The following is a 21,680-nucleotide window of genomic DNA, read 5'->3' as shown; positions in this document are numbered from 1 at the left end:
AAGGAGACATTATATCTCTCTTCACATATCCGTTTCTCCATGTAAAAAAAACAAAGGAAATTCCGGCATAACCCATCGGCCCAATGGCCTTCTGGGAGTGCAATTTTCTACGAGTGCATAATCCTAGAATAATAATAGCTAAGCTCAATCCTGCTTAGCTTTGGAGATTCTAATAGATCAGACGCGCATACGTTTAGGGTGATTTGGTCAGAGGCAATATCAAACCAAGTATTGACACTGTGCCCATTACTGGTGCAGACTTTGACTGGTGATACGTTGTTAGATATCCCTGTGATATGAAGTCAATATGAATTAAATAATTACAGATATTTACTCATAAGTGAACACACCGAGAAGACAACAGCATACAAAATAACAACTTGCTATGGCATTCACATTTTTGTATGTTGTATTACTCACCAATAAACCGGTATTCAATCAAATACAACCTACCAAAGAAAGGCCACTGGATAATATTCGTTAGGAAAACGAATAGGCCGATGGACTACAAGATATGTTTTATTTATATATGGAGACAGAGAACAGAGTTTTACTTACATATGCAATTACCGAAATGGGAATCTGTCTTTGAAACATTTTTTGTATCCATAATAGAGGTTTTTGGGTTAGATCGCATAAATATAAATACGTCGTTAAACCCGCCGCTACCCGACACAGCCAATTATTAAGGTTTGTCACGTAATCAAAACATGTCAATTCGTTACGAGTACAGCACACTGGTGTGTTGGAGAGTAAACCCACAACATTTACAGTTCGAGTACAATGTTTCGCCAGTAATTACAACCAGAATCATCAGGCGACAGCCAGATTTGTGGAGATACCCTCCTCCTATTTCGGTCTTAAATAGAGGGATAAATGTGATGTCGTCGCGAAAGCCTACGTGTAAATTTTTGTTCTCACATTGGGTTCAACAATATATATAAAAAAAATGGTCTGATGAATAACAACAATAACATTCGGCGACATGAAGTCATTTTAAGTGGAGATTAAAAAAAAACATCCATCACTTACGACGAGCACCAGAGCGTAGCGAGGATACACGATCCTTATAGATTTATTACCCATGCTAATTGCGGGTTGGGGAATGCAAGACGTTTGAACACAAACAGCAATGGTGCGCGTCAATATTGCAACGCAACTAATTGCTGCCCAGGTGCGGTTACCTTTGCTCATTCGCCCCTGAACAAAGAAAAACGCAACCTAAACACACAGCGCGTGCCTCGAAAGGGCGAGCTTCTGAGGTGGTCACGTGGCTTAGAGTTGAGAGCGGCTCGAAGCAGCCACTGCTGAGATTCTGATTTCAAATCCAGGCAGCCGCAACCTAATTGTACGTACGAACGTGTGTGGTGAACTTCTTTCGCACCGTACGTAGCCAGCCGTGCTAATCGGAGGTGCGGTGGGAAGGATAACAAACTAAACACACAAAGAGCAGTTCTAAAGAAATGAGTTTTCAATCCAGAATGAGTAAAATGGTCTCGGCCCCGTCATGAATGCCTGCATAAAAACCCAACATTAAATTACATTCGTTTTATTTTTTTTTCACACTTAATTTGGCTTAATTCCAGTTTTGAACACAAAAAAACATATCTTCGACTCTCACGTGATAAACATTTTTCTCCATTGCAAGCTAAAGGGAAAAAAAGTCACTTGAATGGATCGCGGCAGTAGTTCTGTGATACCTGCTTCTACGGCACCCGTTCTCTGACACGGCTGTGCGAGAGTTCGGAATGGACGCTTCATCTCGTGGCCGAATTCCGAATGCACAATTGGAATACAATATAAGAAAACTGCCCCACCATAAAAAAAACACATTTTTGCCAGCCATACATGTGGCATCCATCCATCCATCCACCCATCTGTGTGTCTATATTTTAAAATAAAACTTTAAGGACCGTACTGGCACTGGTGTACAAGCACTTTGCTGTAAAATGTTATTTCCAGCTATAATCTGCCGCCTGCTCTCTCTCTCTGCTCTAGAGGGCCATAGCTTAAAACAATAGTGATATTGCGGACGTATAAAATGTTCATTTATGACCAGGTGAGGGCCCATTGAGACTGACAAAGATGCTGCAAGTCTCATTTACAAGAGAGACCCAGGGTTCCAAACCAGAAAATTGGGTACAAGTGCTAAACATCAATCATGTAACATCACATGCAACATGCCATTTCTAGATTTAAATTCGTTTTTTTTTTTACAATCGTCAGCTAAAAAGTAAACGTGTCTCCCTACTCGAACACTGTGGAGCTGCGTCCAATTCCACCGAGAGCCCTGAGTTCACGGTGTGTAAATTCCACATTCAGATTCTTTACTTATACTGGAGGAATCCGATGAGCTATCAAGCTCTGTCCAGTAGTTGGTGGAGGGGAGCATCTCAGTAGTACAACCTATGCAAAGCAGCAGCAATGTGGTAAAGTTGGGTGCTCCCACCTCTTCCACGACGTTTGGCCAGTGTGCAACAGCATGCCACAGTACCACCTTGATAGGTTCTCTAGAGCTTCCTCGAGTGGAGGCCCTTCCGCCAGCAGTGGCATGGGCAAAACATTGCAGGGCTGCACATATCCCATCATTACCTTAGCCACCTTGACCTTTTAAACTGATTACATTTCCTTATTTACCATGGTGATGGCCCGATAATATAATTACTCTAAATGGGAGACCCAGGCGTTCCCTTGTTAAAGAAGAACGCTTGCCCAATGAGCTAATTCACATGGGATTGACAGTTCCAGTTCCCACAACCTTCCCAGTTTTTATGAAGAAAATTAGCATCTGTTTTTTTTTTTCTTTTCTTTCAGCAATACATACATTGGCTTTAAAAAAAAGCGTTTAGGACTTAAAAAAAATTCTACTAAATCCATTCGGGAATCTCGTGAATTTCCCCCCCCCCCCCCCCCACACACACACAATGTCCGAGAACGTCTGTGAGATAAATTTTCGCAGAAATTCTGAAAAACCCTGCAAGTGGCCAATTTATCTCCACCACTGTGGGGCAAGTCAGTGGCAAGCACTCCTCTAGGGTTCACGGTGACGAGATGTTGACTACCTCGCCCGGTATACAGGAGGTCGTGGGTTCGATCCTGACGCCTGCATATTTAGAGTTTGCGTGTCTCTCTCTCTCCCCGTGGTCGCGTGATTTTTTTTCTCCGGGTCCTCCTGGTTTTTCCCCTCCACATTTAGAAACATGCGTTTAAGAGTATTTGGCGGCTATAAATTTCCACATTATAAGCCACATCGTTGGGTTATAATTTGTGCCCGGGTTGCTCCTATATAGCTCAGTGGGCCTTAACTGGTAAAATACAATTAAAAATTTCAGTTTAAATGAAGTTTAAGTTCGTAGTGCAGCATGCTAACCACTACATTACGTACAGTATGTGCGGACACACAGACACAAAGACCCCCTGTATAGCCATAACAGATTGTCGGGGCAATTACTGTTAGCGAGCACCTTTGAAGGCTGGCACGGCACAAGAGAAGGTGGGTGGCCAGCACCACGCCCGGTCGGCTTTGTCTCCCTAGTGGCGATGTATACACAATGAGCTAGGTACTCATTTGAGACTGAGTCGATCTAGGAAAGGCCCCAGAACCGGTTCAGATAATTGTCACTGGTGTTGGTGGCCGTGAGCTGGAATCGAACTCAGGTTCGCCGGATTCGCAGCGCGCTAACCCGCTGCCCCACCACTCCCCGCACACATGCTTAGACACACACAACAGTCGCCGTTCCCCACTAAGTGGCGGTGACGTCGCCACGGCGCTCGTGCCAGGCTACGTGCACGTTAAAGCCACGTGAAGTGTCGAACGCCCGCTGGCAGGAGGTCACGAGACAGACCCAGGTGGCGCCATGGGTTTCCCGAGACGACTGGCCAACGCACCACACCTGTGCCCCCCTACTGTGCCAACACACGCACACACACACACGTATCTGCACGCACACACCTCCAGGTAGTGCAGCCTCTGCGTGAGCGAGCGCACAGCCGAGGGAGACGTGTCGAGGAGGGGGCCGTCGTCCGGAACCTCCGAGGCTGCCGAGGCCGCTGACCCGACCACTCCACGCGTGCCGCGCCACGTGCCATCGTCCTGCGGCCCCAGCAGATCGGTAGAGCGATGCGAATGAAAATGTGAAGGATAGAATAAATGCGCACGGCGCAGCTGCTCTTACACTGTGGTGACGAGCCACGCATCAAACCGTCACTGGCAAGGATGAGAATAAATAAGGGGCCATCCATGGAGTAGGTACGAAAAAAATCTGTCAAAACTTGATCCCCTCCCCCCCCTCCCTGTACGCACGCGTACTTTTTACACCCCCCCCACCCACCTGCGTACGTACGCCTGACGCACCCCCCCCCCCCCCCCTTAATCCACGCAGAAACGATCAAGGGTTAATAATATGAACGTGTTTAAGCAAACAGATAGTCCACCGCCGGACTATCTAACTTACTTGAAGGCCAATGTAGACAAATTATTATCGAGGTGTCACCCCCCCCCCCCCGTTTCCTATGCGTACATTGTCAGTAAACTCCCCATATGCAAGCTACGCATTTGGGTTAACCCCCCCCCCCCCTCCATGCGTACGTACTAAATGGATGGCCCCTTTTTGCATTTGTAGGACGCTTAAATGCCTCACCCACTCAAAGCTCCTTAAACCACATGGAAAACATTGCAATGCCCTGCTGCTGGGAAGCCCCCCCCCCCCCGTGGCAGCTGTCCCCCCCCCCAGTGGCAGCTGTCCCCCCCCCCCAGTGGCAGCTGTTCCCCCCTCCCAGTGGCAGCTGTCCCTGTGTGGCGCAGGGCGGACCGCAGGACCAGGACCGGAAGTGGCGATTAGTCTGCCCGTAGGGGCAAAAGGTCAACCGGTGTTTATGCTGGTTGGCGTGCTGCTGGTTGTCTGCGGAACCTCAACAGTGAAATGCTCAAGAAGGTGGCCAGATGGCTGGTGGGGCCAGATCCACGGGAGCCGGAACCACGGAGATCCTGGGTTATGAATCCAGGTATCTGTCACTCGACTATGAATTTGATTCTCAAGAGTTACAAGTTGATGGTCCCAGCATGATCACCAATATTTGGGGTAAAGTGTGGGTACTCCCACCTTTTTAAAGACGAGAAGCCAGTTTGGAAGAGTAGACCAAATACACAGTCTCGAGGCAGAGGTTCCCATTTCATGGAAGCCATTTCGCCAATAGTGGCATGAGCAGGCGCCTTGCCTTGTTACCAAATTTCAACGGTGCCAAGATCAACAATTAAATATAAAGCGTCACGAACAAACTGTGCTTTTTTTAAGACTGTATGCAAAACAAAACCGTTAACTTAGGCGTAATAAACTGGTAACGAAAATAAAGCAAGTATTTAATTTCCATCTCAATGTGGAGACCACATACGATTGCAAAGGCACCATATGCATAATACATGTCCTCTTGAGACAGCAGGGGAAGAGGAGCAAAAGTGAGGAGATGATATTAAATCTGCTCGAGCTCGAATAATATACCTAACTGCTGCCAACCAACAAAAATAATACGAAAATTAAAATCTCGTATAAATCTTCTCCGGGCAACGTGCTCGTTGATGGAAGGCATGGCTTACCAGCATATACCTGCAGAAGCACAACGCATTTTGACAAATGATTTAAACGAGCGTTCGACTCTCTTTGAAATGACGAATACGTGGAGTATTGTGGGAGGTTTTTTTTCTCTCGAAAATAATTACGCGGAAAGCGCCCAGACCCGATCTCAGACGAACTCGAGCCAAGCAGGGTTGACATCCGATGTTCTGAATGATATCTTAAAACAATTCCGTCTAGCCTGGCGTTTACAGCCGACGACTAAATGAATGCTACAAAAGGTATGGTTGTAGATTGAAACTAATTACTATACTAATTGCATGATGACGAGGGATAATAATAATTTTACGTACAGGAGCATTGGTTTTCAGAAAGGTGCCTTTAAAGAATGGAATATTGAGCTACTGTACTTTTATTTGTTTAAAAATATTAAATAAACGTGTATGCTCCTTTGCCAATCCACTGCTGGATTAAGTCTTCCCCACACCGTGCCAATCAGGGGGTTGGGGCCGTTTGACCATGCTTCACCACGCCGGTCAGTGTGGATTTGTGCGGAAAGAGAGCGGCCGGGGAGAAGTTCGAACAACGCTCGCCACCGATCTTAGCCGCTGCCGGGAATCAAACTCACGAGTTCAGCTTCACGGCGCAAGTGAGCTAACCTCTGGGCCACCGCTCTCGCTGCTCAACCGCCGACGGTTTAAAAAATAATGATGAGCAATTACGTCTGAGAATGTTTGCATTCCGGTTTATCGACGGGGGTGTGTAAAAGCAATATATAACACGAACATTTTAAATACTGCACGTACAGTGTACAAATATATTCGTTCATTCCGTGTGTAGTAAACTACACGTTATAGAATGATTCTTTGTTTATTATTTAACCACAGTACCAATGCCATCACTCATGAGAGGTTTACCAACTAATTATTTGTATTGTGCCAAGTAACACCCACTGAGCTATGTCGCTCTTTTTCAGAAGCGACTTGGCCACGAATGGTAGCTCAACGAAGTGGCTTATCATCGTGTGCAAATTAACATCAGCCAAATACTCTAAACACACGTTGACTCTAAATGTGGAGGGCAAAACCGGAGGACCCGGAGAAAAAATAATCACGGGAAGAGAGACACGCAAACTCCATATTCACAAACGTGCGTTAGGGTTGGATCGAACTCACGACCTCCTGTGTATCACACAAGGTGGCACAGTGCAAACTCGACAATAAATGTGCGGTAAAATGACGGTAGGTGCATTATTGAAACACTGCGAGAAATTGAAAGGCGCAGCCCTGCATTTGCCTGCTCGTGCCAATGCTGGCAGAAGGGCCAACGCCGATCGCAGGGAGCTCTAGAGAGCCTCTCGAGATATTGCTCTGGCCTACTCTTCCACGCTCGCCGGACGTGTTGGCGTACGCTCACGCTGTACCCCGCCACGCGTGCCCTACCGATCGAATAACCGTGACCAACCCACTCACACTGCTGGATGGGCAGAGGCAGGGCTGGTCGGGGGGCTTTAAGACATCCCATCGTTTGAGCGGCCCGCCACCGGGCAGATCGGATCAAGCTCACGACTCCTTGCGCAGCGGCGGCATGAGAATAGCAGCCAAGGAAAAGACGCGACGTTTCGGCTCGCGCCTAATCACGGAGGAGAAATTACGAAAGAAAAAGTGTGCCGCATTTCTAAATGGGCGAGCAGGCGAGAGAATCAGAATACTGTATTCATACTGGCGGAATCCGATGAGCTACTAAGCTCTTTTTTGTACATTTGCATTTTCAAAATCCACGAAAAAAATGTGCCCCAATGACCCCTCTTTACACCTACACCAACCGCACTCGGCAACACCTTCCCTGACAAGTTGTCTCAGATGACAAGCCACACTCATCGCCTTGCTTCATTAAACATTTATGGCATCGTTCCTTCGCCATCTCGTTCCGTGTTTGCTTTTTCGTAAGCACTTAGTTTTCCCAAGGCACCTCTCCCTCAATTCTAAGCGTCGACCATCACAACAGCGAATTCTGGGATTTTCTCTCTCACGCTCTCTATTTCAATCCCCAAACGTGAAATATTAATGGCGCAGCCGCGCAAGTTAAAGATGCGTACGTGCCGTGTATTGGAAATTTGCATTTTGTGCTGAGGTGAACTATTTTCCTGCGCGTTTTCATTAGAACTAATCACGGATTCGGCACGGTCATGCATAAATTATGCGTCAGCCCGAGTCAGGGGTTTGTAAAGCCTCCAAAAAAGCTAACAAGGTGACAGAATATCTCTTGAGGACGCTTCCACACGGCTCGCCCACCTCCTCGAATATCCACCACGTTATTCGCACCAGCCGATTAGCAAAGCTGAGCTGTCGAGCAGCCGGTACATTTGCACGTGATGTCATGTCGATGTGACGCTTCGACGTCCAGTCGAGAGCTTCGGGAGACGCTGCTTTCAACTTGTGAAACCGCGTCGCCGCCGCTCAGAGTGCGCTCGCTCTCGAAGACGAGGAACCACGGATGAGTGTGAAAGGCGGCAGCCGGGGAGTGGGTGTTAAATTCGCCCCCCCCCCCGCCCCTCTATATGTTAAGGTGTTATCGGCCAGTTCATGAGTGTTTACACGTGTGAAAGGACACTAAAGCAGCCGGGGAAAACCCATGCATGCGAGGGGACAACACTCTATCCCATACAGATGGAAAAGATGGAGTCCACATTTGCTCTACTGCCTTCTCCCGGCGAGCAAGGGTATGGCACCTCCTCGGTTGCCGTGGGACGGGGAGTTTCGTAACATCTGTGCGCTGATCCACCAATCCTCACTGTCTTCACGGTGCTGGATTAGAGGCCACGTTTGTAGCCACCGCCGTCTGGCTAAGGTGCTAAGAGTTAATTTTCAGCACTGTGTCATTGACTCTCCAATTGGTACATTTGCGTATGCAAAGATTTGAGTAGTAAACATTTTATTTTAGCAGGTAAGGCCCACTGAGCTGTATAGCTCTTTTCAGAAGCGACCTGGCCACAACGACGTGGCTTATCATACGGACATAGCAGCCGAATACTAAAAAAGCATGTTTCTAAATGTGGAACAAAAATCTTACACGATTACAGGGATATAGACATGCATAACTCCTAATATACAGACATTGTTAGGGTCGGGATCGAACCCACGACCTTCCAGCATGCCAGGCGAGGTAGTTAACATCTCCTAGGCACCGTGATGATGATAGAGAGACACGCAAACTACAAATATACAGAGATTGTCAGGGTCGGGATCGAACCCATGACCTTCATGCATGCCAGGCGAGGCAGTTAACATCTCCCCATCATGGCACCCCATGCCAATCACTGAGATCCCCCTCAGCTCTTTCCATATGTTAAGACACTTTAAAAATAAATTTTAACCTGACCGAACCCGTGAAATTCCAACAACGGGCTCTCTAATTAAGGACCCCCTTATGATCCGTGACGTTGGGCAGTACCCTTGTTGTTGGAAGCGTACCGTGAAAAAGAGAATGACGACGATGATTTTTGTTTAAATTTTTAGATGAAGTTCATCTCTAAATTAAAATTCACACACCGCGCAACGTCAGCTCTCTGTGGGTGCGGCTTGAAACGAAACATAGTCGCAAATGAAATACTCGTGAAGGCGCTGCTGAATCTCTACCACATGCGTACGACTCTTCTATCTTGCCTGAAGTGAGATCTTCGCTGTGTTACTGGGCGACACCAAGGTAAAAGGAGACGCTGCCATGTGTAGTGAGTTCAACTGAGTCGCAGACGTACTCTTGGAGACAACACATTTATTTAACACCAACACATGGGGAAACTTCCCCTTAACAGAATAACAACCTATGGTGGTGACCACCAGGCTAGCTACACTAATTACACCGTAACTAGCTACAACAGACCGGACCACAGTTCGGGTCTAGGTCGACGTGTTGGAGACTCGGTAGAACGCAGAACAAAGCTTCTTCAAGATGAACAACAACGCCGGTCCCTCTGGGGAACCAGGCTTATATCCCCTGTGGCGTGGCTGCCTCCGCCCTTGGCCACGCCCACCTTCATAGAATCCTCGAGCAGGATCTGGACCCGGACCACGTGACCACCCCTAGCTCCCCACTTGGGGCCCTGTTGTAGACTTGACTTGTCTTGTCACGTGTCCTTTCGGGTCAACCAGAATGCCATGGCCTTTAGTAACCTCATTCCTACGGCCGGCACTGCCACACCCTGTCCTGTAGGGCTGGCACTGCACGCAGAGCGTGGTGCCATCCAGCGCTATCAACCAGCGCTCACCGGGCCCCTCTAGGGCCGGTACTGCACCCACATCCTCGTGGTGTCAACGATGTCGTTACACCGCACGCCATCCCTCTCTCGGGCCGGCACAGCACAGTGACATCCCGCGATGTCACTACACTTGTATGAGCACAATGGACTTGCAAAGCCAGAGGTCCGCCGATTAAACCTCCTGACCCAGGAGTTGAAACAATGGGTAAATATATAGTTTTTTTGTTTGTAATTGATGCACCGCAGTTCATGCACAGGCAAAGTAGCAAAGGGGTAGTAGAGTGTGGGTAACGTAAGTTTAACACGTAGGCTTTCGCGACCAATATAATCCATAATAGAGGTGTGTTTGGGTTAGATCGCGTAGATATATAAATGTGTCGTTAAACCCGCAACCACCCAACACAACCAACTCGTAAGGGTTGTCACGTAAACAGAACGTGGCCAATTCGTCACGAGTACAGCACACCGGTTGTGTTGGAGAGCCAAGCCACAACATTTACAATCTGAGTACGACGTTTCGCCAGTAATTAGTTGGCTGTGTCGGGTGGTGGCGGGTTTTAACGACACTTTTATATATTTACGCGATCTAACCCAAAACAAACCCTCTATTGTGTGGGTCACGTGTGGGTACTCCCACCTTTCGAAAGACGTGAAGACAGTCAGGAAACGCTGCCGAGTCTCTGCATATGCACCGTATCACGACGAGCACGTTTATATTTTTACGCTTGAGCCCTAAAGTTACCCAAGCACGATGTTGCACGTGTACCATTAATGCTGTCGGCCAACTTGCACGTAAATGCTATCGACCAACTTGCAGGTACTTTTGCAATTCCTCGTCAAATAACCGAAAGCATCGGTGGCAGTCGCAAAACGTTGATTCGAATGCATAATATATTTTGCAGACGTTGTTTCTCTTGTTTGTATATATATATCAAAGATAAATAAATAAATATTTACTTCTACATAGTGCAGACAGATAAATGATGGAAATTGTCAACTGTACGGAATCTCCAAACGCTTCCCGTTTAATCTTCTCCCGTATGTAGCTTCACACAGCCAGGTCCATCCCTGTGATGCGTAACAATGATCACGAATATTTGTTGCATTGACGTGGGACGCTTGCAATTGGGTGCGCACTAATTTCCGCACACACGAAAAAAAAATTTACCCCCCATGGCAAACAAAACAATGACGTTGCGTAAATAGCCTCCGAACCGTCAATTAAAAATGTAGCTCAAGCAACACCCCCTGCATGCGAATGTGTTTGTGTGTGTGTGTGTGCTGACCACTTAGCCCCTCGTGGGCCATGCCGGCCTTTATAGGTGTCTGTTAAGGCTATGCGGGACCCGCTCAACGTCAGTGACGATTATCTGAAGCGGTTCTGGGCCTCGCCTAGGTCGACTCAGCCACAAATTAGCACCTGGTGCGGTGTGTAAACATCGCCACTGGGGAGATAAAGGCGGCCGGGTGTAGTGCTGGCCACCCACCCCCTCGTGTACCGTGCCGCTCTTCATAGATGCTCGCTAACAACACTTGCCCCTCCAGTCTGTTAAGGCTATCTGGGGGGGGGGGGGTATTTGTTTTTGTGTGCTATATCCACAGCATTGTTTCAAAGTTGAAATTATTTTCTATCATTCCCAACTCCAAGTTTGCCAATCCAGCCAAACGAAGTGGGCCGTCTCTCGAATGCACTAAAACTACACATCTGCTACCCACAAATATCGGCGTGCGATTTTAAAGTTCAGCATTTCATTTGTGACACGGGACGATCCCGTTGAGACAATTTCCAGGCCCCTTGACAAGGCAGACCCGTGCTGCGTGAGCACAGCAACGAGAGACAGAAAACGTCTGCATTGCGTGGAACGAGTAACAAGGTCCTTCGGGAATATTCCACAAGGAACGAGGTATGGTGCCTACTCACAGCAGGGCTGTTTCATTGGTCATACTCATCATTGTCATCATCATGATCAGTCATAATCCACCCCACTGCTGATTGGAGGTCTCGGGCCAAGCCATGGCAATCTCTGACAGTCTTGTGATCGCGTAAGTCCATTGGGGTCCTGCACTCGATCTGATTTCGGCGCCCCCATCTCTCCAGGCCGCATCCACTTGGCCGTACACACACACAAAAATATATTCCTCTGAAGGTAAATTGGTCCAAACACCCCAATCGAGGGCGTTTTCATTCTGGAGGCTTTCGTGAATGAACAAATACAGTCCTTACGGTTGTGTCACTACGGGTGGGTCAGCCCATCACGTGAACGGGTTGACGTTAACACTCAAATGACACTCAACTGACGCTCGTAAGATATTAACCACTCACCTGGTGAGGTTAAGAGGTTCCCCTCAACCGAGCGCACACCGAATCCCAAACGACACAATCCTATCCGTGGCAGGGATAACCATAATTATCGGGTCAAAGGTATTTTTTTTTACATAGTTTACTAAAAGATACTACACGTCATAATCTTTTAAAATGACATCTGATAAAATTAAATTGGCAGAGTGGCCTGGGAGTTCTCTGGACACAAATACACACACATCATCTCCCTCTTCCCTCCCATCCACTCCTTCCCGTCCCTCCCCTTGCCCTATAGTGATCCCTTAATATCCCAATCCGCTCATTCCTCAAAATCATTACATTCTGTCACCGTGTCTGTTGTTTTTTTTTTCCCCGCAAGCTAAGTCAAATGCCTTGAGTGAAGGCCATTCTATGAATGCAAATTACATGCGAGCAACCACAATGTAAATTGGATTAGACTAGCCACTTGTAGTGTACACTGCACCAAAGGAAGACGTGGGCCAGGGGGGGTGGGGTTGGGGTTCTCGCTTGGTAGCTTTGCCAGGGAAGGGGGACAATGCCCTTGGGGTTGGTACCGGCGGGGAGGGATGGTGCCTCACTCCGTCTCGGTGACCGCAGCCACGGCTAACTTGACTCGGGAGTCGTGCCGCGTGACATAATTGCCAAACAATACGCACAACACGGAGGAGGAGCTGTGGAGCGGCTGTCAGCGCGCTGCGAGATGAAACCAAAGCAACGTGAGATTGAATCCCTGGGCTGCGGCTAACGCCGGTGACGAGTGGAGCCAGTGTGAGCTCACCTGTGATTAATCACGCGTGTAATCGTGCACTCTTGCTAATAGCTACGGGTAGCCAGGTGTGTGTGTGTTTTTTTTGTCTTCAGGTAAGGCTTACTGAGCTATATAATTATTTTTCAGAAGCGACCTGGCTATAACAACGATGTGGTTTATCGCGTGGAACTGTATAGCAGCCAAACACTCTGGACACCTTCTTTGGTTCTTTCGGTAAAGTCACGTAGAATGAGAATAAAATAATAAATTGATAAAATAAAATAACACAATAATATTCTCACGACGTTTCAGCCACAACACAAGCGGCCTTCATCAGGTGAAGGGACGAGACTGTCTGTCTCAATGTGGAGGGTAAACCCGGAGGACCCGGAGAAAAAATCCACGCGACCACGGGGAGAACATGCAAACCCCAAAATGCACGAGTCAGGGTCGGGATCGAACCCATGCCCTGCATACCAGGCGAGGTAGTTAACATCCTCGCCAACATGCAAAACAGCTTGTATGCAGGTTGCTGCAGGCGAAGGGGGTTCTGAGCACCGGCTCAAATATCACTCGCCACACATGCCAGCCGTGGCAGGGAATTGTTGACCCAAGGTCGCCTGAGTTCGTAGTGCGGTGGTTTTGCTGCTGACAACAGCGACACAACTGCTGCCACCCGAGTGACGGGTCACATTGTGAAATCGCGCGGTAACACTGTGTGGTGAATTCCGTCGGATACGGATTGCGCAATACAATTCAAAACGACAATGAATCGTCATCTCACGGTCATCTCGGCGACCTCGAGAAGGGCTTCATATCGGAAACGTCTATGCTAATTCCTTTGTAAAGGGGTGCCTCTGCGGATGTGTATGCTTTAACTTTTAACATAGCCATTTCTGTGACCAGTCACAAGCTAATCACTCAGCCATTTCAATGCTAAATTATATGCTAATTCCTTTGTCAAGGCGCTTTGTTTCCTCTCACACAGCTTAAAGGTCGTGATCTGAACGTGGCTTTTTTCACTCCAGCGCTGTCCTACCAGACAGTCTCGTCCCTTCACCTGATGAAGGCCGCTTGTGTTGTGGCCGAAACGTCGTGAGAATATGATTGTGTTATTTTATTTTATCAATTTATTATTTTATTCTCATTCTACGTGACTTTACCGAAAGAACCAAAGAAGACATAAACGTCGTCGACTTTTGACACTCCTGAACTCATTAGCAAACTTAATTTTATTCAATCAGCTCGCTATTGACCTTTGTGTGTTGCGTGATATTAATATTATTATTATTTTTGATGCAGCGCCTCGACTCTGAAACCGTGCCAAACGCTAACCAAGCATCGCCCCCACCCGACTCGGCACACTTCATCAAAGCCGACTAGAAAGCGCTGTTTTCTCGCGAGGAGAATTTGCGAGGAGAATTGCATCGGGAACGCAGCGACCGCGTGTCACGGGGCATCCGTGCGAGGCTTAAGGGGGCTTTCAACAATACCCGCCCTCCTTTCTTGTGAAAGAAATAACTAATGCACACCACCCCCCTCCCGCCCGCCTTTCTCCCAGCCGCATGTTCGATTATCGGCAGAGTTTAATTTTACGCAATGCCTTGTCATGCAAAAAACAAAAAGTCGCGTTCGTGGTGGTGGTGGTGGTGGACTCGTCTTTAGAGGACGAGAAAAGCCTCGTCGGAGCGCCGAGGTTCGCCAGCCACCTAAAGTCATATTCTTTGGGTCTTTCGGGAAAGTCACGTAGATAGTTTCAAAGAAAGTAACCAAAAAAATATGGCAAAAAAATAACAAAAAACTACGACGTTTCGTCGATCGCAACACACGCGTTCCTGATGACGAACGCTTGTGTTGCGATCGAAACGTCGTAGTTTTTAAATTTTGATTTAAAGCTTTCGTGACTGCAGTAATTCATATTCTTAGTTTTTTCGGTAAAGTCACGTTGAAGAGAAACAACAAAATAATAAAATATATATAAAACAATAAAAAATTCTCACGGTCACTCAAACGGTCATCTTCAGGTGAAGATGACCGTTTGAGTTATGGTCGAAACGTCGTGAGAATTTTTTATTGTTTTATATATATTTTATTATTTTGTTGTTTCTCTTCAACGTGACTTTACCGAAAAAACTAAGAATATGTCGTAGTTTTTGTTTGTTATTTTTTGTTATTTTCTTTGAACCTATCTACGTGACTTTACGGAAAGACCCAAAGAATATGAATTCCTGCAGTCACGAAAGCTTTAAGTCAAGATTTCACCGATAAGTCCTTCATGAAAAACCGATCCTCCACCACCCCCCCCCCCCCCTCCTCTGCGTCCTGACTGACTGATGGACTTCGAGTTCTTCGTCGAGGACAGCTGGAAGCGAAGTGACTTGACCCGTGCACATTCCAATCGCAGGGCCCTCCACGCACACAGAAGAAGTGCGCGAGATTCGGGGAAGCTTTCTTGGATGAAATACGGCAATGGGGAAACCGTTGCTGCCACATGTTGCTAAACAACAAGGGATGATGGTCACGAAGGTGTGTTTTTCTTCTTCTGATTCTTTAATGGTGTACGATACAATGTTTTTCGTTCAAGAAAAAAAAATAATGAACTCGAAAGACTAAAATACAGCCCTTGAATAAAGTCACATCACATGCGCCCGATGCTATCGAACCTCAGAAGCTATGCAAAGTTTGAGCCTGGATGAGCGCCTTGCTGTGTTGACGACTCTGCGTCAACACAGCAGTAGAGGACGGTGCAGCAGCAACAACAGCCATCGTCAGCGCTGTGACCCCAAATCTCCCACCCTCTGCCCCTTCACCGATTGCCTGCGACTGGCGTGCTGCACTACGGTCAAATGTCGCTCGCAGCCCAACAGTGGATGGACAAATCGTACCGTGTTAGTTCCATAGTTCATTTATTTGGTATAGCTCTGTGAGCCATTCGGCTCTTAAATCAGTACAGTTTAACACGTGGGCAGGCTTTCGCGACCAATATCATCCATAATAGAGGTTTTTTTGGGGGGTTAGATCGCGTAAATATATGTGTCGTTAAAACCCGCCACCACCCGACACAGCCAACTAGTAAGGGTTGTCACGTAAACAGAACGTGGTCAAGTCGTCACTGGCACAGCAAAACCGTCGTTACTCAGGTTGTAAATGTTGTGGCTTGGCTCTCCAACACACCGGTGGTGCTGTACTAGTGACGAATTGGCCACGGTTTTAACGACACATTTATATATTTACGCGATCTAACCCAAAACAACTCTATTATGGACCGTGTATGTGTACACCACAAGATATCCCCCCCCCCGCCGACTTACTGAAAATTGTTTAAGTGCCACGCATTGTCCAAGAAGACAGAGTTGCACACGTACGCGTATGCAAACTTTAAGCATCTCGTTTCACAGCGGCTCCTACGAACAGAGAGAGGGCTGCGGAGATGTCCGCACGCGTGGGATGCGCGCCGCGTAACACGCAGGGCACACGCGTGAACGCAACGCAACGCAACGCGCACACGCACGCGAGCGAGCGAGCGAGCTAGGCAACAAATAACGGGAGAGAGAGAACGAAAAAAACAACAACGAGCCCTCGCATTCCTGGTTGCCAGAAAACCTCGCGCAGCAATTTTGTGTCTGAGCATAGCACGGTAATGAGTTTATGAATCATTGATTGTGGAGTGGATGGGTTGAACAGCTCGGTGTGTGCTCCCTCGCACTCCCCCCTCCCCCTCTCCTCAATAAACAAGGCTTGACTGCTGATTCATGATGCGGCTATTTGTCACATTTAGGGGGCGGGGGGGGGAAATTTTTCATCAGTGCCACCGTGACTCCCCAAGCGAGGAGGATATGATGTAGTTCTCAGGTTCCGCTAACTGCGCTAATACATCACCCTTACAAATGAGTGGGAAAAGGAATACAAAAAAAAACCTTAATGCAGACCTGCGGCACTTCATCAAGAGCCTAGGGTGGCCTCGCGTTGCAAATGTGTTTTTTGAAAAGACTCACAAAAAGTCCCAGTAAGAGGACATCGGAAGAACGCAAATGATCGATTCGTAACGATATGCAGTCCTCCTTCTCCTCCACCGCCCCCCCCCCCCGCCCCAAACGAATCTGTCTCGGTCACGAGGCTTATTGACGACTACTTCAGTACCCAGTGCTTCAACACTGCCAGTGACGTTAGCCCCGATTGGGAATGAAGCTCGGGTTGCCCTGTTCACGGCGCGGTGCTTCCGCTAATTGCGCGAATACATCACGGCCGCGCTATCTCACAAACGGATGTGTGAGCGGTAAGCGGCGCGTAAAACGACGATTCAATCACCCTCCGGGCCAGTGCTTTTGCTCTTAAATTGACAGCCAGTGGGGAGGGTTTTTATAAATTATTACGGTTTGCCGAGTGCAGTGCCCAACGGCCCAAAACGCCAAACTGCCAGCAACAAACAGCACCAGCGAAGTGCTCTAGTCATAGACAAGGGTTAATACGGTTTTTTTTTTTTTAGCAGGGTTATTAGAATTTGAGGGGGGGGGGCGGGGGGAAATAATGATGGGAGGAATTCCAAAGTGTAACAGTGTGTGGGAGTAAGCAGGGAGAGAAGAGCAGGAACCTGTGGTGATTGTGGTGGTTGAACACGCTATGATGGTTAGAGCATTAGTTCTCAACCAAATTTTTTTTTATTTTATTGTTTCAGGTAAGCCCCACTGAGTTATATTTTTCTTTTTCAGAAGCGACCTGGCCACATATGATGGCTCAACAAAGTCGCTCATCACGTAGAAATCTATCGCAGCCAAATACTCTGAACGCGCGGCGTTGATTCTAACTGTGGACGGAAAAACCGTAGGACCCGGAGAAAAATCTACGCGACCACGGGGAGAACATGTAACAAACTCCACATATACAGCAGGCGGCAGGGTCGGGATTGAACCCACGACCTCCTTACTCTTTGGTTCTATTCGGTAAAGTCACGTAGGTAAAAAATAAAACATCAAAAATCACGACGTTTCGGCCACAACACAAGCGGCCTTCATCAGGTGAAGGGACCAGGCTGTCTCGAGGACAGCGCTGGAGTGAAACACAGCCACGCTCAGACCGCGACCTTAAAGCTGTGTGCGAGGAAACAAGGTGCCTTGACAAAGGAATTAGCATAACAATTAGCATTTGATTGGCCGACTTAGCATGATGAAGGCCGCTTGTGTTGTGGCCGAAACGTCGTGATTTTTGTTGTTTTATTTTTTACCTACGTGACTTTACCGAATAGAACCAAAGAGTATGGATCCTTGCAGTCACGAAAGCTTTAAACCACGACCTCCTGTAAACCAGGCAGTTAACATCTCGCCACCGTGGAGGAATCAACGAGTGGCGTTCATCGGAACAGTTACCATGGTCATAGCGATAATTGTGGTGACTGGCCACCAGCGAGCCTATGGTTTGTTGACAAGTAGAGAGCATGATTTGTTGACAAGTAAAGAGCATGATTTGCTGACAAGTAGAGAGCATGATTTGTTGACAAGTAGAGAGCATGATTTGTTGACAAGTAGAGAGCATGATTTGTTGACAAGTAGAGAGCATGATTTGTTGACAAGTAGAGAGCATGATTTGTTGACAAGTAGAGAGCATGATGTGTTGACAAGTAGAGAGCATGATTTCAATAGAAGGCTGGAAGAACACGACGAGTAATGTCTGATCGCCTTATATTGTAGCGCGTTGACTCGTTCGGCTTCATGAATAATCGCACTGGAATCATTGTGCTTAATTTTGTATCAAATAAAAAAAAGTATAGAGAGGCACGGCGATTTTTATCTCAAACGAGCATTGAGGCAGTGGTCATCTCCTCTTTAAAGCCCTGAGCCAGTGGTGGAAAGTCCACATTCCTCTGGCGGGAGTGAGTCCACCTATGACACAATTAAATTATGGCAATGAGTGATCTGTATTTGCTGTGCCATGTTCGGCGTGAGTTGCTGCACAGACGAAAAAAACACACGGGAGAGTTTGGAAATGCAACTGTGATAATCTACACAGTCGGAATATGTTTACAATAATAGCTGCGTCGTCCTTTCCGCGTCTTACTTTGTTTTACGTAACTAGTTATTCCAACTAAATGTGTGACTCAAATATCAATAATTTAGCTACCTACGAAAAATTATGCACCAATTATGCACTAACAGGGCCTTTGAAGTCTATACAGATAAGTGAAACAGCAAAGCGCCAATACCAGCAATGTCTCGAATTATCACTGCTTATATCAAGCTGTGTTGAAGGGCAAAGATAGCTATACAACAGGGAATCGGTTTAACTTCAAGGAGGGGGGGGGGGGGGCAAACAGCCTTCGGGCTTAGTCAATGTTGATGAGCAAATGTATAGTTCATGTCGAAAGTAGATGAACATCAAGGCCTCGTGGTGTACAGGGCAGTCTCCAACCATGAGCCACTCTGCATCTCTGCCCTATCTCTTTGCCCTCTCTACAGTGAGGCCTCGCTTAACGCGTTTTTCAACAAAACGCGTCTTCGCTATAGCGCGCGTCTTCTACTGGGGAATACCTTTCGCACAACGCGGAACTCGCACCGTTGCAACGTGGAACGCGCACCGTTACAACGCCGTTTCTGAGCGGTGGGTGATGAAACGAATTTCTTTAGCTGCGTGGTTGAGCGGTTATGGGAATTTTGGGTGTATGCGTGGAATGATACAGCACATGGGGTACCTTCATCTGAGTGCTTTGTCCCACCGTCTTACTGTGCGCGTGTTACACCGTATCTTGCAACTCCCAACTTTTACATTATTCCTCATGGGGGAAAGCTTTTAGCTTAACGTGTTTTTTTTTTCGTAACGCGGCGCGTTTCAGAAACGCATCTACCGCATTAAACGAGGAAGTACCGTATATCTCCGCGATGAAGAGGGTCCATGATCACGGGCTATTCTATATTTGCTTATATATATTTTAAAATTCTCTTTTATTATAATATATTTTATTATTATTATTATTTCAGGGCAGTGTCATTGACTCTAGAACAAGGTGTAGACTTAATAACACACACATACATTTTGTACAAATGCACATTACACTGCTCTCCTGGCTGACCGAGAAGCCAAAAGGAGGTATTGATTCATATTATTGGTTCTTTCGGTAAAGTCACGTAGAAGGAAACAATAAAATAATAAAAATATAAAACAATAAAATTCTCACGACGTTTCGACTGCAACACAAGCAATCATCATCAGGTGTGAAAGCCACAGCAAAAAAAAATGAAAAAAGTGGCGTTTTTTAAATTATGTTATTGTTTCCTTCTACGTGACTTTACCGAAAGAACCAAGAATATGAATCCCTGTAGTCACGAAAGCTTTAAATCAAAATTTTAGGTATTGGTTATTCGTGCTATTAGTTTCCGAGCCCTCTTGATACCGAGCCCATGTCTGTATTTTTTCGCTGTAATGGAATATGCATGGCAGGGCACTCCCCACTCTTTCCCTTCACCTTGTCCAAACATGTAAGCTAATTTTTATTTTATTTTACCAGATATGGCCCAGTGAGCTGTATAGCTCTTTGTCAAAAGCGAGCTCGGCCAAAAATGATAGCCCCAACGAAGTGGTTTATCGTGAGGAAATGCACAGCAGCAGCCAAGGACTCTAAACGCGTGATGTTGATTCTAAAATGTGGAGGGGAAAATCGGAGGACCCGGAGGAAATGCCACGTGACCACTGGGAGAGAGACACCGCAAACTACAAATATACATCAAGCGTCATGGTCGGGATCAAACCCACGACCTCCTGTATACCACGCGAGGTTGTTAACATCTCCTAGCCACCGTGATGATGATGAGAGAGAGACACGCAAACTCCAAATATACAGCAGGCGTCATGGTCGGGATCAAACCCACACGCCTCCTGTATACCAGGCGAGGTAGTTAACATATCCTAGCCACCGTGATGATGATGAGAGAGAGAGAAAGACTCGCAAGCTTCAAATATATATCAGGCGTCATGGTCGGGATCAAACCCACGACCTCCTGTATACCAGGCGAGGTAGTTAACATCTCCTAGCCACCGTGATGATGATGAGAGAGAGACACACGCAAACTCCAAATATACATCAGGCGTCATGGTCAGGATGAAACCCACGCGCCTCCTGTATACCAGGCGAGGTAGTTAACATATCCTAGCCACCGTGATGATGATGAGAGAGGGATAGAACCCACGACCTCCTGTATACCAGGCGAGGTAGTTAACATCTCCTAGCCACCGTGGCAGCCCCTGTGCAGCTGGAATGTGCGCAATGCCTCACTCTTAGCGACGTGCAGCTGAGGCAGTGCTCACTGAGCTGTTAATTATCTACATTCAATGTTTTGGTTGATTTCCAGCACAGGTCACTCGCTCCCTCTCAGAAAACAAACTGCCATTTTGGAAAGGCTGAATTGTTGTTGTTGTTCATGATTTTTGGTGTAAGTGCTGATCATCATCGTCGTCGTTGTACAACTTCGGGCTCTCAATGTGTAAAGACAAGCCACAGTGCGACTGTGGCCATGCAAACCAAACTATGGACCACAGAGTAGAGCCACAGTAGTCTGCGCTCCTTCAATGAAGAAATAGATAAACTACGTAAACTCCACTCTTCTGAAGCCCGCTCGTCGTCGCTAGCAGACCACGACATTGGCAATTAGCTCCCAAACATATTGCCGTACGCAAGAATAGAATAGATGAATGATGAACAAACAAACATCTTTCAATTCATCGATAGTAGCACGAGTATTATTATTATTACAGAGCATCATGAGTGCAATTGTCAAGTATGAACAAAAAAAGAAT

The 21,680-nt window shown here is 47.0% G+C and overlaps 1 protein-coding gene and 1 long non-coding RNA gene across 2 annotated transcripts in view; one reads left to right on the top strand and one right to left on the bottom strand.

The window, feature by feature from the left end:
• The window catches only part of LOC142925099 (uncharacterized), a 137,674-nt gene that overhangs the window by 62,072 nt on the left and 53,922 nt on the right, over positions 1–21,680 (top strand). The gene's annotated exons all lie outside the window — the stretch shown is intronic.
• Positions 1–21,680, bottom strand: part of LOC116943749 (uncharacterized) — a 191,585-nt gene that overhangs the window by 135,810 nt on the left and 34,095 nt on the right. Inside the window, exon 5 of the mRNA XM_076067955.1 lies at positions 3,953–4,093. Coding sequence (XP_075924070.1) covers positions 3,953–4,093 — 141 coding nt within the window. The remainder of the gene's footprint in view (positions 1–3,952; positions 4,094–21,680) is intronic.

This window comes from Petromyzon marinus, chromosome 19 (genome assembly GCF_048934315.1).
Source record: "Petromyzon marinus isolate PM22_M1 ecotype Great Lakes invasive population chromosome 19, UKy_Petmar_22M1.pri1.0, whole genome shotgun sequence".
Classification (NCBI taxonomy): Eukaryota; Metazoa; Chordata; class Hyperoartia; order Petromyzontiformes; family Petromyzontidae; genus Petromyzon; species Petromyzon marinus.
This window is presented reverse-complemented; position numbering and strand designations above follow the sequence as displayed.